The 15,278-nt window shown below is 60.0% G+C and overlaps 1 protein-coding gene across 2 annotated transcripts in view; it reads left to right on the top strand.

Annotated features, from left to right (window-relative positions):
- Positions 1 to 11,929, top strand: part of FOXK1 (forkhead box K1) — a 60,532-nt gene extending 48,603 nt beyond the window's left edge. For both annotated transcript variants that reach the window (XM_014865078.3, XM_070484138.1), the window contains 7 exons: positions 4,853 to 5,009; positions 5,534 to 5,680; positions 6,284 to 6,477; positions 9,153 to 9,319; positions 9,420 to 9,704; positions 10,564 to 10,788; positions 11,412 to 11,929. In XM_014865078.3, the coding sequence (XP_014720564.3) occupies positions 4,853 to 5,009; positions 5,534 to 5,680; positions 6,284 to 6,477; positions 9,153 to 9,319; positions 9,420 to 9,704; positions 10,564 to 10,788; positions 11,412 to 11,689 (1,453 nt within the window). In that variant the 3' untranslated portion in view covers positions 11,690 to 11,929. The remainder of the gene's footprint in view (positions 1 to 4,852; positions 5,010 to 5,533; positions 5,681 to 6,283; positions 6,478 to 9,152; positions 9,320 to 9,419; positions 9,705 to 10,563; positions 10,789 to 11,411) is intronic.
- The last annotated feature ends 3,349 nt before the right edge of the window (positions 11,930 to 15,278 follow it).

The raw sequence follows: 15,278 nt of genomic DNA on the forward strand, positions 1-15,278 counted from the left end.
TCCTCTGGAGCCCAGGCCTCCTGCTGCCTGGCCCAGGTCTGGGACGCCTCTGACCTGGCCTCGTCTTCCCCCCGCCCTGGGACTTCCCTCTCTCGACTCCCGTGGCCTCTGTCCTGACCTGCTGCTTTTACTGGAGGACATCCAGCTGCTTCCTGGGAGGAAGGGTCCAGGAGACGGTAGCTTTTAGAAAATTTGTCCATGCCTGAAAATTACCGTTATTCTCCAGTCAGCCAGAATGATGGTTTTCCTGGGCAGGGAATTCCAGGTGGGAAACGTTTTTCCCTCAAAACTGGTGTCGCTTTCTGGCTTCGAGTGTTGCTCTGGAGAAGCTGGATGCCCCCAACTCCTCCTTCTCTTGGGTGTGAGGTCCCCCTCGGGGGGCGCATCCCTCTCGGGCGCCCTCGGCCCATCTCCACACCAGGCTGGGGAGGGGTCCTTTCCGTCCGTTGGGCTGCGTGTTCCACGGGCCCCTTCAGTCTGCAGACCCCTTCCCTACCTTCTGGCGAGTCGTCCCCTTCTTTCCGTGGCCACGTTCCCCTCCCAGCTCCTGCCTCGTCCCACCTCCTCCCTCCGCCGTCCGCCCTCCTCTCATCTGCTTTCTGGGACTTTCTCCAGTCCCTCCTTCCACCCTTCATTGAACTTTTATTTCTCCTCTTTTTGCAAAATTTTAAGAGCGTTTCCTTATCTCTGAATGTGCTTTCAGTATCTACTGTCTTGTAGACGCCCTCTCCTTCCCTCTCGGGGGGAGCACGCTGTGTCGCCGTCTTCGTCCCCTCCCAAGCCCGGGGCGGCTCCTCGGGGCTGCGTGTGGCTGTGTGTCCGGCTGGCTGCTCGTGTTTAAGATGAGGTCCTACGTTCTTCAGTAAAACTGGGGAAAGCTATGAGGTGAGCCCGTAAGTTCACGAAAACGGCCTTTCGAATAAGAAATTCTGTGTACTTTAACTGAAGCATTCATTTTCTAGAATAAAAAGATCTTGATTTTCAAAAGAAATTCAAAAGGCGTTGATGAAAAACAGAAATACTATTTATCTCTGTGTCGTCATCAAGAGTATAATCTTCAGCCTGAAAAGTCTCTCAAAAAGTCAGCTCAACTGCCATCCCATTAAGGAGCTAATTATATTTTTCAACTGAAAATTAATGATCTCATTAAAATCTCCGTAACACCCCCCAAAAAAGCCTTGCTGGGGCCCTGCTGTCCAGCGTGTGGACTTGCCCCTGACCTGCTCCCCCGGCACCTCCCCTTGGTCCCCTGCAGAGGCAGGCCCCACGGCTCTGTGGTGAGACCTGGGAATGGGGCGGGGAGGGGACCAGGCCACGTCTCACAGACGTCAGCCCCCGTGCCTGGGCAGACCCCCATTCCCACTCCATTTCAGGCTGTGAGGTCCGCATTCCGGGCGCCGGCGTGGGAGGGAGGTGACCAGAGGCTCACCCATCTGTTGTCCTGTGACCCCAGGACACCTTCAGGGTCCTGCTCCCATCCCAGGGCAGAGCCAGGTGAGCAGGAGGTCTGAGCGGGCTGTCGAGGGCCCAGCGGGGGCCGGGGGCAATCTGGGGGTCATGGAAAAGGCTCCAGGGACAGACTGGCTGGCCCGGCGGTGGGCTTGGGCCTTTTGTCAGGTTTGTTTTGTCCGCTTGCATTCTTGCCGTTGTAGTAGGACCTGGGAACGCTTTCTCCCGCCAGGCTGTTCCTTCTTTACAGTGTTGTAAACATAGGCTGCAGTCTTACTGCCAGTTGCGTCTTGGACCGTCCCAGAAGTCACGTTCTAGGCCTGGGCTGTCACGGGTTTGTCCTGGCAGGACAACGGCCCAAATCTGGAGCAGCCGCTGGCAGGATGGGCCGACCGCAAGCAGTCGCCACTCATGACCTTAAAGTCTTTCTCGCCTGAAGCGGAAACGACTTAGGAATTGCCTTTCCATAAAAGGGGAGGAATCAGTGACTCCTGGTCTGAAGTGCACGTTCAGCCGCTTTTCCACTTTTAATCTCAGGTCGGGAAGAACGGGCGGTTGTTCCTGCGACATCTGGTGGGCGTGGCTGTTCGGCCTCTGCTGCTCTGCCGCGTCCCCGAATTCTGACCCCCCACCTGGGCAGTGGGGACCCCGACCCCGCAGTGAGCAGAATTCTCCGTTTCCTCACGTGAAGCCTGGCCTCCCAGGAGGGCCCCAGCCTGTCTTCTCTCTCCGTCCCCTCCAGAGATAGACGTGTGTGTGTTTGTACTGTGAGGCTTTTCCCAGTTTTCCTAATTGTCAGGAGTTTTCCCAGGAGAAGGATAAAACTGTGGTGTTGGACACCGAGTGTCCTGGTCCGTTTCCCGGGTGGGGCCTTGCCTTCGAGCCCCGATGCCCCGCCCCTCCGCCCGCCCCCCAGGCCCGGCTGTGCGTTTTCCAACACGAAGACCTTCTGCTTACGAGGCAGGGAGCTCTCCTCCTTCCCCCGAGGGAGGTGCGCCGTCTGGGCGCCAGGGTCCGGGCACAGCCCAGGGGACAGCTGGATGGGGTTATGGGGAAGCTGGCTGCTCTGAGGCTGGAGAGGCCCTGTGTGCAGACGTCGCTCCCCCGGGACAGGCCCGCTGGGCAGGCTCTGGGGGTCACGGGCTGTGACTGTCCTGTCCCTGCCAAGCTTCAGCAGAGACGGATGGTCAGCACGAGGTGCCCACGGTGGAAAGTGGTGCAGAGGCCCCCGCCCCTCTGCGCGTCTGTGAGCCAGCTTTCCGAGCCCATGTGTTATTCCCACGTGACATCAGGCTGGCGGGGGGGCGGCAGCCTGTTCTCTGGATTTTGCCTTCCGAGGCTTGGATGTCAGTTTTCTGTCGTCTTTGACAAAATCTCCACTTGGGACGCACAGCAGGCGCCGGTGCCTGTGCCCGGAAGGGGTCATCTGTCGCCCGCACAGTAGCAGCACCGTCAGTCCCACGCAGGTCACAGCCCGCCGGCACCTGGCTGGACTCGACGGTTTCCCCGACAAGCCCTGCACCCCCGTCTCCACACGCACCGGGGCCTTCCCGCCCCGTCTCCGGCAGGTTGTGTGTTTCTGGGGCTGGTTCTCGGCCCCTGTGGCCCCGAGTCAGGCGTGGTGTTGCAGTTTATTTGTGGTTGAGTCCAGAAGGGCGTTGAGTGTCTGGAAGTTGAGTGGGTGGACAGGGCTGCTGTTGTGCTGGCGCATTCTGCAGCCTGGCGTCCTCGGGACGAGCCCTCGCGGCAGCCTTGGGCACCCCCTGTACCGCAGCCTCGTCCCAGTGCCTGGCGTTTGGTCCCGAGTGGGTGCGTTTGAAAAGCCTTGTTTTGAATGTGTGAACACGTTCCTGCTAAGGTCCTTTCTGGCCCCTCCCACCTGCCTTTAGAAGCTTGGGTTTTGTATATTTGCTTCAGTTAAATTCAGAAAAAGCTGCCTCTGTTCCGTTTCCTGCCCCTGACAGGCTCTTTGATGGCTGTCGATTAAAGTTTCTGTGCTCACAGGCCTCCCTTCCTCCCGCCCTGTGGAAGGAGCCTGGCGGAGGGAGCACAGGCGTCCCCGGGCCGGAGCCCTCCGATGCTCGGCGGCTCACGCGGGCTCACTGCTGAGCAGGGGTGGGGACCCGTAGCTGAGTTTATCGTTAAGACCAACTGCCAGGTTCCTCTCAGTCAGTGTTCTGTTTTCCCGTTCGGCCCTTGCTGCCTTCAGTGACTATTTCTTGAGCGCCTCCTATGTGCCGCAGACGGTCCACCGTCAGAAGGGACCAGCATGTCAACCAGTGGCTGCCATCCTCGGCCTACGAGAGGAGGAAGGGGCCCCGTGCATGTGTCCAGAAAGGGGCACAGGGGGTGACGCTTGAGCATGAGTTGTGGGGACTTGAGAGCGTCTTGCTATTTGGACAGTGTCCAGGCAGGGGACCCGGACAGAGCTGGGAGGAAGCAGGAGTGTGTGAAGCGTGAGAGGACTGTGGCCTTCTGGAGGCTTCCGGCTGGGGGCACTCTCATGGAGGCGGGGCCTCTGTTCCCCCACCCTGTCCCCGACTGTAGGGAGGTGTGACGCAGGCAGGCTGGCCTCGGCACTCTTGCGGAACGTGGCAGGAGGGGGACCCGTGATTCCGCGGGAAGCAAGGGAGCCCGGGCTCCGGTCAGCTCCTGGCAGGGCCTCTGACCTGGCTCTGTGACCCCCTCGAGGGCTTCCGCTGGTTTTCTCTGAGTATTTTGTAGTAGGGTGAATTTTCAGAATCGAGTTTTGATGTGGTTGGAGAAGCTTGCTGACAGAGGAAACGGGCCACCGTGCTGGGGAGCCGAGCCGGGGCAGGGGTAGAGGCAGAGACCCCACGGGCTGAGGCCCGGGACATGGGAGCCCCGAGGAAGGAGCTGTGGATGTCTCCAGCCCACGCCTGTGGGTGCACTTTCTTCTGTGGGTTGTCACTGTGGCCGGGAGAGAGACGAGGGCGCGTGAGCCGTCACAGTGGAAGGGGGCCCCCCCGGGCTGCTTGCCTCCAGCAGGCACAGAGCTGGCTCTGCCCCCGCTGCCCCGCCTGCTGTCACGGCGCCATCGTGTGGCCAAGTGGGCACTCCACAGCAGCCGCGCTCGGGGTGTGCGGCCGGGAGGGGTGGCCGCCCGGCTGCAGTGCGACCTGCCCGGCAGGGCCCCAGCTCCCTGCTGCGAGCAGAGATGGCCCTTGTCCCAGCCTTGGTCGTGGACACTGTAATTCTCGTTATCTGGGTGCACCTGGTCCGTCCTTGTAAAAGGTCGACGCGGTGTCATGATGACGTAGAAGAGAGGAGTGTCATGTGTTGCTCTGGCCCCTGCATTGTGCAGGTAGGTCCTGAGACCTGTCCTCCGTGAAGCTCTCCTCTTCAGGGTCATGAACTGAGGACGTGTCCTTTCTCTCTGCAGTGTTCCCAACTCCTGCCCGGCCAGTCCACGTGGAGCCGGGTCCTCCGGCTACCGCTTTGTGCAGAACGTGACCTCGGACCTGCAGCTGGCAGCAGAGTTCGCCGCGAAGGCCGCCTCGGAGCAGCAGGCAGACACGTCCGGAGGGGACAGCCCCAAGGTCTCAGCCCTCGCAGCACACTGGGTCGAGTGGGGACAGGGTATGGGGCAGAGCCGGGACTCCAGGGAGCGTAGCAGGCGTGGAGATGAGCTGCACCTGGGGGGACCTCCCCCGCCTGGATGGGACAGCCGCCCATCCCGCTCTCCGCCTCCCTCCCATTGCTCCTCTCCGTCTGCTGGGGACAGAACGGTTCAGAGAGTTTTAATTATAGTCTTCGAGAAGAATGACAGGTTTTCCCCTGAAACCTTGTGTCTTAGTTCATGCCCATCTAACTGTTTTTAAATCAGTTTGTCGGGGAGGTAAGAAATTTCAGAATTAAATTACGATGAAAACCTGATTTGTGCTTCCCACGAGGCAGAAGCGGCCATTGCTGGAGTAGTGCAGGCACGTGGCCGTCCCGGGGCCAATTCAAGGAGACGTACGATTAATCTCTCGTCCCCGTGGGAGGGTTTTCTGCATCAGGAGGTGGCCTGTGGGTGGACTGGCCTCGAGCTGACGCCGGTCGTCGGGCGCTCTCTCCCCAGGATGAGTCGAAGCCGCCGTACTCGTACGCGCAGCTCATCGTGCAGGCCATCTCCTCGGCGCAGGACAGGCAGCTGACACTCAGCGGGATCTACGCGCACATCACCAGGCATTACCCTTACTACCGGACGGCCGACAAGGGCTGGCAGGTGAGGCCGCGCCCCGAGACCGGCTCCGAGGGCGGGGAGCAGCAGGCGCGTCCCTTCCTTTAAGAGGACAGAGGGGCATGGGGTGTTTTCCGCGGTGAGCTGCCGGGTAGCTAAAGACAGCTGCAGCCGCCCCACAGCAAGAAGTGGGAAGAGTGATCCGTCTGCAGCTTACTGTGCATTACAGTATTACACCGACGTGGAGACAGTGTCCACGTCATTCACGGGTGGAAGTCCACATGTGGAGACTGTGTATTTCGTCTTTGACAGGATCATGAGACCTCTTTCTGTGTGAGGCTCACTGATATCTATCGTGCCCATTTGTTTTCTCTGTAGTTAGTGTTCCCATTTGCTAGTTGATTCAATACAAGTGTTGAACTCAGCGTGCCGTAGACTGTGCTGAGCTCTGATAGGAAGAATGACCACTGTGCCTTTGCACGTCCCCAGTAAAGCACAGCCACCTCGCCACCCTCGGAGAGCCCTCGCTGCCATGAGCAGCCTCCATGGTCACCTTCAGTCTTGCGTCCGTTGCGTTCAGATTTGGGGCGGGTTCGGGTTTGTTTTCTGATTTGCTAATAATCGGTGCCTCTCTCCGCTTGCCTGCAGAATTCTATCCGACACAACCTCTCTCTGAACCGTTACTTTATTAAAGTCCCGCGCTCCCAGGAGGAGCCCGGGAAGGGGTCGTTCTGGCGAATAGACCCTGCCTCAGAAGCCAAGCTCGTGGAACAGGCCTTCCGGAAGCGCAGGCAGAGGGGCGTCTCCTGCTTCCGCACCCCCTTTGGGCCTCTGTCGTCCAGGTGAGCCCCTGTCTGCTCCTCAGTTGGAGGCCCGGCTCCCCAGCGTCCACGTTCACAGCAGTAGCTTTGGCACTTCGAACCCTTGCCACGTTTTTTGAGCACAGCGAGCTCTGTCCCAGAACGTCTGTGAGAGGCTGTCGACGTGCGTGTGGCGGTGGGAACGGAATCCAAAGTCAGGGAGGAGTCGGATGGGTTATGGTTCACAGCAATGCTCGTGGAAGCACACTCTCTGTCGGAGGGTCCGAGGGACCCCCTGCATAGCCGTCCTCTTCCCTGACGGGGTGTGTGTCTGGGAAGGGACAGGCGGAGGGTGTCCCTTTGTCATGCAGAAAGCTGATGTTGGGGTGTGGCCTCCACCTGCCCCCACGTGGGGCCGAGCAGCCTCCCCGTCACCAGCAGCACCAGCTGCCCGCTGGTCAAGGCCCCTCCTGCTCCCGTCAGTCATGGCCAGCGAGGTCTGGCCGGGACTGGAGAGGCCCGGTGGTCTTGCCAAGGTCCCCGATCTCGGGGAGCAGGTGGGCGAGGAGATGGAAAGAGGCGCAGAAATGCTTCTGCCTGGAGGGAAACAGTGGCACCTGAAGCGTCCACCTTGCAGTTGGATTTCAGACGTGATGACGTGAAAGGCCACTCAAATGGTCGGGAATTAACTTCTGGAGCGGGGTCTGTGGGGTGATCCTCAGTTTCTAATCAAAGCAGAGACCAGAACACAGGTGGAGTGGTCCTGTCGGTAAGATAGGAATCCAGACAGCGTTTTAACATCACTTGGAATCTTTCCGCTGGGCTCAGATTTTCCAGAACACCATGTTACTTCAACAGGAATGTGGAGAGAAGTTTCATTAAACTGTCAGTTTGCTAGGGCTGCAGTGACAAAGTACCACGAATTTGGTGGCTTAAGTGACAGATGTTTCTCTTGCGGTTCTGGAGCCAGAAGTCTGAGTTCGAGGTGGCGGCCAGTTCCCTCTGGAGGCTGCGAGGGCTAGTGTGCTCCTGGCCTCTGTCCTCGCCTCTGGGGCTTGCTGGCAGTCTTTGGAGTCCTGTGGCTTGTCAGGGCATCACCCCAACCTCTGCTCCCTCTTCTCGTGGCGTTCGCCCTGTGCGTGTCTCTTTGTCCAAATCTCCCGTTTTTATGAGGACACCAGTGACTGAATTAGGGCCCACCCTACTGACTTCATCTGACTTGATCACCTCGGTAATGACCCTCTTTCCAAAGAAGGTCCCCTCCTGGGGCACTGGAGCTTGGGGCCCCAACGTGTCTTTGTAGGGACACAGTTCACCCCGTACCAGTGACCAACACCGTTTTTCCCTTGCAGACCAGCCCGTCCGCTACTGGGGAATAGGCCCCGGGGCTCGCTTTGTGTGCGAGGAGTGTCTGTATGGAGTGTCTGTAAGGAGCACAAGGTGGGCCCCTCGTCACAGCCCCTTGGAGCTGGGGGCTCCCATCTGGTGCTTCGTAGAATTTGCAAGGAGGAATGGAGAAGGAAACCTCAGGCCAGCAGAACGTGTCGCCGAAGCTCGGGGGCGGGCTGTGTCCTCGGGGGCACAGGGACTGTCTGGTCTCCAGAGCCTGGATTCATTTGGGTCAAGATGGTGGGGGTGCGTGTGTTGGGAGCAGGAGGTGGGTAAGACACAGGACCAGTTCGGTAGAGCAAAGCCAGGTGAGAGAGGCACTGACAGGCGTTGAAGTCCTGGGGTGAGCATTAGGGCCGTCCCGGAGTCCAGGACTGGGCAGTGAGCTGTTCACTGCTCATTTGAGCATCGGGACAAGCAGACAGGGACTGGAGGCCTGGGTGGAGGCCGACGCGCGAGCGGACAGGTCGGGGGAGCAGTAGGTGAGACCCAGAGCCCAGGAGGGCAGAGGGAGCCGGTCTCTGGTCTCTGCGTGGAGACCAGGGACTCTGCAGCCCCAGGGCCAGCGGAGGGAGACGGCGTGCCCTGCACGGGGGCGCTGGAGCACTGGTCATAAAGCAAAAGGAAGACCCCGTCCCCCACCTGCGTCTGGGCGGCCCCGGCTCCCTGCCTCTGTTGGTCTGTGTTGACCCCATCTCTGTTCGGCGGTGCAGGGTGACTGTGTGTCCCCGTGTCACTCGTGCATCTTTGACAGTGCCCTGAGAGCTGGTTCTGTTTGCGGGACTGTGCGTCTCGACTCTGCGCAGCCGGTGCCGGGCTCATGCTCCCTGTCGGGAGCTGGACGAGGATGCCGTGTTTAGGTCCAGTGGTGACGGAAGCGGCAGGCTTCCGGGTGGTTACTCGGGCAGGATGCGCACCTGTGCTCCCGGAGCGCGCCTTGCTCTCTGAGGGATAGATTTATCCTGGGGGGTTTGTGCTCGTCCTGCAGAAGCTTGTTTTGAACATAGGAGACCGAGCCACTCTCCTGGGAGACCGGCTGGTCCCTTCAGGAGGCGAATGCTCTCAAGTGTGGCTTTGCTGGGAGGCCGCAGGTAACGCAGCCTTCTCCCGTTTATGGGAGTCCGTCTGCTGGGGCGACGCGACGTGTGTCAGCTGTCGCTGTGGGAATGTTAGTGTTGGAAACCCCTCCTGAGGACAGAGAGGAGCCTCAGGAGAAGTCGAGCAAGGGCAGCCCGCGGGATGTGGGGTAAGGGCATCCGAGGGTTGCTGAGCCCTTCCGTTTCCTGGCCTCTGTGCTCACAGCGCGTGCTTTCTCTCCCTTTCTTTAGGAGCGCTCCAGCCTCACCCACTCACCCTGGGCTAATGTCCCCTCGTTCTAGTGGCCTGCAGACCCCAGAGTGCCTGTCTCGGGAGGGCTCGCCCATTCCTCACGACCCTGACTTTGGGTCAAAGCTAGCGTCTGTCCCCGAGTATCGGTATTCCCAGAGCGCACCCGGTAAGCAGGGTTCTGGCCTTTGGCCCCGCGTGGCCGACTCAGACTCGGGCGCTGGATGGGCGCAGGCCGGGTGCTCAGTGGTCGCGCTCCTTCTCTGCAGGCTCCCCCGTCAGCGCCCAGCCCGTGATCATGGCCGTGCCTCCCCGACCACCCAGTTTAGTGGCCAAGCCCGTCGCCTACATGCCAGCTTCCATAGTGACGGCACAGCAGCCCTCTGGCCACGCCATCCACGTCGTGCAGCAGGCCCCCCCTGTGACCATGCTCAGGGTGGTCACCACCTCTGCCAGCTCTGCCAACGGATACATCCTCGCCAGTCAGGCCCCGGCAGGGGGCGCCCACGAGGCGGCGGGCACAGCCGTGTTGGACCTGGGCAGTGAGGCGAGAGGTAACGGAGCCGTGCGGGGCCCAACTGGGACTGTGTGGCCATTGGCCTCCAGAAAGGAGAGCCGTCAGCCTGGGCCACGGGGCTCTGGAGCCCGGGTGTGGGGACACAGGCCGTCTCTGGGGGCTGATGGCCCTCAGCTGCTCCCTCTCCCTCCTGCTGCCTATTTTCCGGGGGGCGTGTCCTTTGAATCGGCGCTGATTATCCTCTGTGCAACAGCAGCTCCAGTGCGCAGAGCCCCGCATCCCGTGGAGTTAGGCTGGGGGCTGCCCCAGTTTGGGGAGGGTGATTCCTCTCGAGCCCCCAGGGAGGAGTCCTTAGAAACCATTTTAAGTAAAAAATAGTTGTAAATTCCTAAGTTAGAAATCTGGATCCCAGGGAATTGATGGAGTAAACACTGAAAACGCACCCAGAACTGTCGAAGACCCTGTGAAGGCAGGAGCTCTTCTGAATTGGGCAGCGTCTCCTGCATCTTACTGCCCACTGTTGGCGATCTTGGCAGTGATTTCCCCTTTTAATGCTGTCCTCGTGACAAGTGTATGTCGCCGAGAGAAAACTGAGCTGTGGCTACACATGCAGATCGTTTCCTTCCAGATAATACGTTTTCTTCCTTAGGGTAAATGTGGGTTGGTTAAAGGTTCAAGGTATTTACGTGGTTCTCTAAAACCGTATTAATCATTTTTCTCTTGTTTCAAACTATATTTTGTCAGTGGGATCTTTCTTTTGAGAGCCAGTGTTTTTCCCAGTGTTGATGCTTAAAAACCAAGGTCCCCTTTCCCCCCAGCGGACATAGCACTGAGGCGTGAGTGGACCTGAACGGTGGCTGAGGCAGAGTGGGGTCTCACACGCTTTCTTCCTCTAGGCTTGGAAGAGAAACCCACCATTGCGTTTGCCACCATCCCTGCTGCCAGCCGAGTGATCCAGACGGTGGCTAGCCAGATGGCCCCCGGGGTCCCCGGACACACGGTTACCATTCTTCAGCCAGCCACACCGGTGACCATCGGGCAGCACCATCTTCCGGTCCGGGCCGTGACTCAGAACGGCAAGCACGCCGTCCCCACGAATAGCTTAGCCGGCAGCACTTACGGTGAGGCCCTGCCCGACCTCAACCCGTGGTTCAGTCCGCAGTCAGTGCAACGTGAGGATGTTTTTCCCGTTAATCCAGTGGGTCAGTCAGTTTGTTGAGCGCCCACCAGGCACTGTGATGCTCTGAGGAGAAAGGCAAGTCCCCAGGCCCAGGGCTGACACCACAGGATGAGACGAGAGGCCACAGGGGAGGTAAAAGAGGCCTCAGAGTCCCGGGAGGGACTGTGGGCATCGGTTCAAGCGGGTGGGTCTCCGTTCCCAGTCGCTGGGCGGGAGGTGAGGCTGGAGCCCTCGGGACGTCTAGAGGGATCCACACACACAAGCAACAGCGGGAGGAGATCAGGGACGGAGGCCCCGTGGGTGGAGAGCAGGCCGGGGTCAGGGAGGGCGTGGCGCACGGGAGGCACAGCCACGGAAGGAGGGCCAGCTGGGGTGGGAGCTGGCGAGGGGCGGGCGCCCAGGGGCTTCTGGCCAGCTTTACGCAGCGGTGCCAGGTGTGCTGGGAGCCGGCTCCCTGTGTCGTGGATTTAGCCCTTGGGGAGCGATTGTGGCCTGTATTCAGAACAAGTCGATGCCGGTCCTATGCGGTTTCCCAACGTAAATCTCTTTTTCCTCCCTTCCTAGCCCTCACGAGCCCCCTGCAGCTCCTCGCGGCCCAAGCCAGTTCGTCCACTCCGGTGGTGGTCACCCGGGTGTGCGAGGTGGGGCCCGAGGAGCCGGCAGTGGCAGCAGCCACCACCACCGCCACCCCAACCACCACAGTCACCGCCACCACCTCTGCCTCTTCCACTGGGGAGCCTGAGGTCAAAAGGTCCCGAGTGGAGGAGCCCCTCGGGACTGTGACCGCACAGGCCGGGGTGATCACGGCTGCCGGCCCGCAGGGGCCCGGAACCGGGGAGTGAAGGCGCCTGCTGTAGGAGGAGTGGGACACACGCCCTAAGGAATTCTGGAGCTGAACCGTGATGCTGCCATCGCTGCCGCTCGGGGACCGTTCCGAGAAAGCTGAAGCACGGTGCCAAACGGCCAGGACGGCCTCCGTCTGCCTGCGCCCGACACACTGATCCTCCTTGTCACTCTCTCTCCTGCCCCTGCTATGGTTCACTGAAAACACATAAACCAGTTCAGACAGCTGATTGTATGATTCTGGGAGTTGTTTGTTTCTGTCTCCTCCGCCCTCAGCACCGCCTTCCTCCAGGCCTGTGTCAAGGGCGTGGGGAGAAGGGCAGCTCAGCGTCTCAAGGAACGTGTCCCCGGCAGACCGGCCACGAGCAGGAGCCAGGCTTCCAAGCAGCCTTCGCCCCGGAGGACCGGACAGAAACGCAGCCGCGGACACACCGGCCCTCCGAGGGCGAGGCCAGGGTGGGGCACATCCTGTCTGTGATGGGTGGGAGTGGGCGACAGAAGAGAAGGGCAAGAACTGCCGACTCCGGACTGTTCTGGGGCCTCTTCTTCCAGCCAGTGACACAAAGTATCTGCATTAATGGGGGGGGAGGGGTGGGCATGGGGTCTGGTTTGGCATCAGACCTCGGGTCTTGCTTGTTTTGTTGAAACGTGGAATTCAGGCTTAATCGTCATCTGAGACAAACACAGATGGGATCACCTGTTTCTGAGGTTTTCTCCTGTAGACGGTTGACAACTGCGGGTGTCTGGGCTGCTCGCTGGCATTAATCCCCCGGGAGAGTAAGTCTGCTGCCTTGTCTGTTAACTTCAAGAAAGATGGATGGCTTCCTGGATCGGGCCTCGAGGCAGAAGTTTGGATGAAAGAGAGTCGAGAGACTGCAGCGCCGCTGGCCGTGCCTGGACCGCGTGGCCTCGGGAAATCGGGCCCCCGGGGCTCGAGGTGGGAGGAGGTTGCCGACCCAATGGGAGGACGTTCACACATGTGTTGCTCTGAAAACAGCAAAGGGCGAAGCCTGTGTTCCCTGTGGTCCTGGTGTCCTGGTGCTGGTGGACACCATGGGACACGCAGCGCTGAGCGCCAGCCGTTCACACCGCTCTTCTCCCCAAGCTTTCTTCACCACCCCAGAGTCACCTCCTGTGTCAGTCGGAACCATCTCTTCTGCCCACAGCCCTGGGGCTCTGGGGTCGTCCGCAGCAGCTGGGGCGGGCCGCCCCTCCGTGAGCCCAGCCCTTGCTGACTCAGTGGGTCTCGCTGTGACATGGTGAGAGTCGAGGGTGGCAACTCCAGGCAAGTGGCAGCAGCCCCCCCAAGAAGGGACCCCTGCACCTGCAGACGCCCTGTGCACTCTGCACCATCACCAGAGCAGGAAGCGAGCCTGAGCTGGCTGGCCTATAGCCCAGTTTGCGGGTCAGAATTAGTCCTTTAGCTTCTCTCGAGAACATTCTCAGGAAATGGTAAGTGCGTCTCTGAAAAGTGACTTTACACTTGGCTGCACACCCCGGCATTGGTTCTCCTGGCGGTGGACACAGCTACAAACAACAGCAGGCTCTGCCCGGAGCTCCGGAAGTCCCAGGGGCAATGGTCGTCTCCTTAGAAATAGCCTGTCCTCAGCATTAGTCTCCTACCAGCAAAGCTGCTTGCTCTTCCCTGAGCCCTGATGGCGGTGCCCCCGAGCGAGCCACTGCTCCCTTGACGCCCCCCAGAGGAAGAGCAGACGGCCTCCCCAGGCCGGGGCCTGGCTGCACAGAGCTGGCTCAGGAGGCGAGGGAACCTTGAACAGGATTTCTAGGCAGTGCAGGCAAGACTGGGCACACGTGCCGAGCGTGACCCGTCTGCAGCTAGAGGTATTCAGAGGCCAGGCGGATGTGAGGAGCTCCGTCATGCTGCCCCGGTTGTCCCCAGGCGCTGCCCCCACCATCAGTCACTCCTCCTGCCTGGACCAGGGAAATACTGTTCTGGTTTTCTTTCAGCCCCGAACCAGTTGTTTCTATGGCACTAAACCCTCAGTGGGAAATAAGCTCTTTTGTGACGCGCGTGCCTGTCGCCCTCGGTGAGGTTGCAGAGAGCTGGGCAGGGGGTGTCACAGTGAGGTGGGCCGTCCTCGGGTGTGGTCACCCTGCTGGTGATGAGAAGTCACGCTCATTCCACGTTGACGTTTTCTGTTACCTTATGTAAACTTTCTTCCTGAGGGTCTGGTGTGTGCGTGGCTGGGAGAGAGAATGAGTGAGTTGGGCCGAGGCAGCCCACGTGCGCCGACAGCCTCCGGGTCCCCGTTGCTTCTTTCCCTGCCTGCTGCGGTCACTCGTTCCCAGGGCTGCACGTGGCTCCTTCAGGGGGTGATTGCGTTTACTCGGGGACCGTCAGGTTTGCCTCCTTGAGACAGCGGCAGCATCTGCAGAGAACAAGCACAGGACACTTGGCCACAGAGTAGTGTCAGCTCTTTGCCTCTCCTTTCTCTCTATGGTCAGTCTGGCTCTGGCCCTCTGCTTTCCTGACTCCCAAGATGCTCTGGGTTCTGTCCGTCTTCAGCGATGCTCCCACTGCACAGGCAGTGGTGCAGGGAGCAGGGAGTAGAGAGGTGGATGCATGGAACCAGGAGGAGAGAATGTCGATGGGTGGCATTCTGCCACGTGGAGAGCTTGTGCCTTGTCAGTTCCCGCTGGGACTGAGAAGGGGCCCCATGGGGCAGCTCAAGGCAAGCAGGGGAGGGCTCAGCCTTGGGGGAACCGCCACTTGGTTCACCAGCACTGAGCGTCTGGATGGGGTTTTGGTCATCTGACCAGACGGCATGCCTGGCTTGTGCCAGAACTTGTCTGGGGACAGGTAGGCAAAGGCACAGGAATAGCCAGTGCCCGAGACAGACGCACATCGCAGCCGGGAAGGTCGCCCGCCACCCTCAGGGCCAGCCAAGTGATAGTCTCCCTCTAAACTCGCCCCCGGAAGCGGGAGTGCCAGACCGGAATTGACCAGTGAACTGCAGCCATCAGAGTCCAGTGGCCTGTGATCTGCCACAGCATCGATTGTAGAGGTTGGGCTGACTCCAGCCGCGGTGGGGAGAAGCAGAAATAACTCAGCCTGGCATGATGCTAGTGTCGCTGCAGCCTCGGGTACGAGACCTCCTCTCTGGTCACCTAGGGCTCAGGTCTGCGTGATGAGATCAGCAAGGCCGAGAGATGCTGGCGGTGGGCCGGGCCTGCCTCTGTTCTGACACAGCGTGCTCAGCCCGTGCTGGCGGCTGCTCCCTCTCCGTCCAGGTTCCCGGTCTGCCTCCTGCTTGACCCGTCAGCACTTTCACCAGCACCAAACGCAGAAAAGCACGCTCTGCATAGAAAGGAAGTCACAAAATAACTATTTTTAGATAGTTGAGCATTTCCCACCAAGACAATTTAGTGTAATGTTGGAAGTGAGAAGCATTGTACCCAAGGGCTCGCTAGCTGCTAGGACTGCCCTTGGCTCCGTGGCACTTTCTGCTGTGCTGACGTCAGACCTCGGCCAGTGTCGCACGGAGCAGCGAACGGAGCAGCGAACAGAGCAGTGCAGGAGACAGAACCCAGGCCAGGGGGGCGGGGTTGGGTCGTGGTGCCCGGTTG

Source organism: Equus asinus, chromosome 14 (assembly GCF_041296235.1).
Source record: "Equus asinus isolate D_3611 breed Donkey chromosome 14, EquAss-T2T_v2, whole genome shotgun sequence".
Taxonomy (NCBI): Eukaryota; Metazoa; Chordata; class Mammalia; order Perissodactyla; family Equidae; genus Equus; species Equus asinus.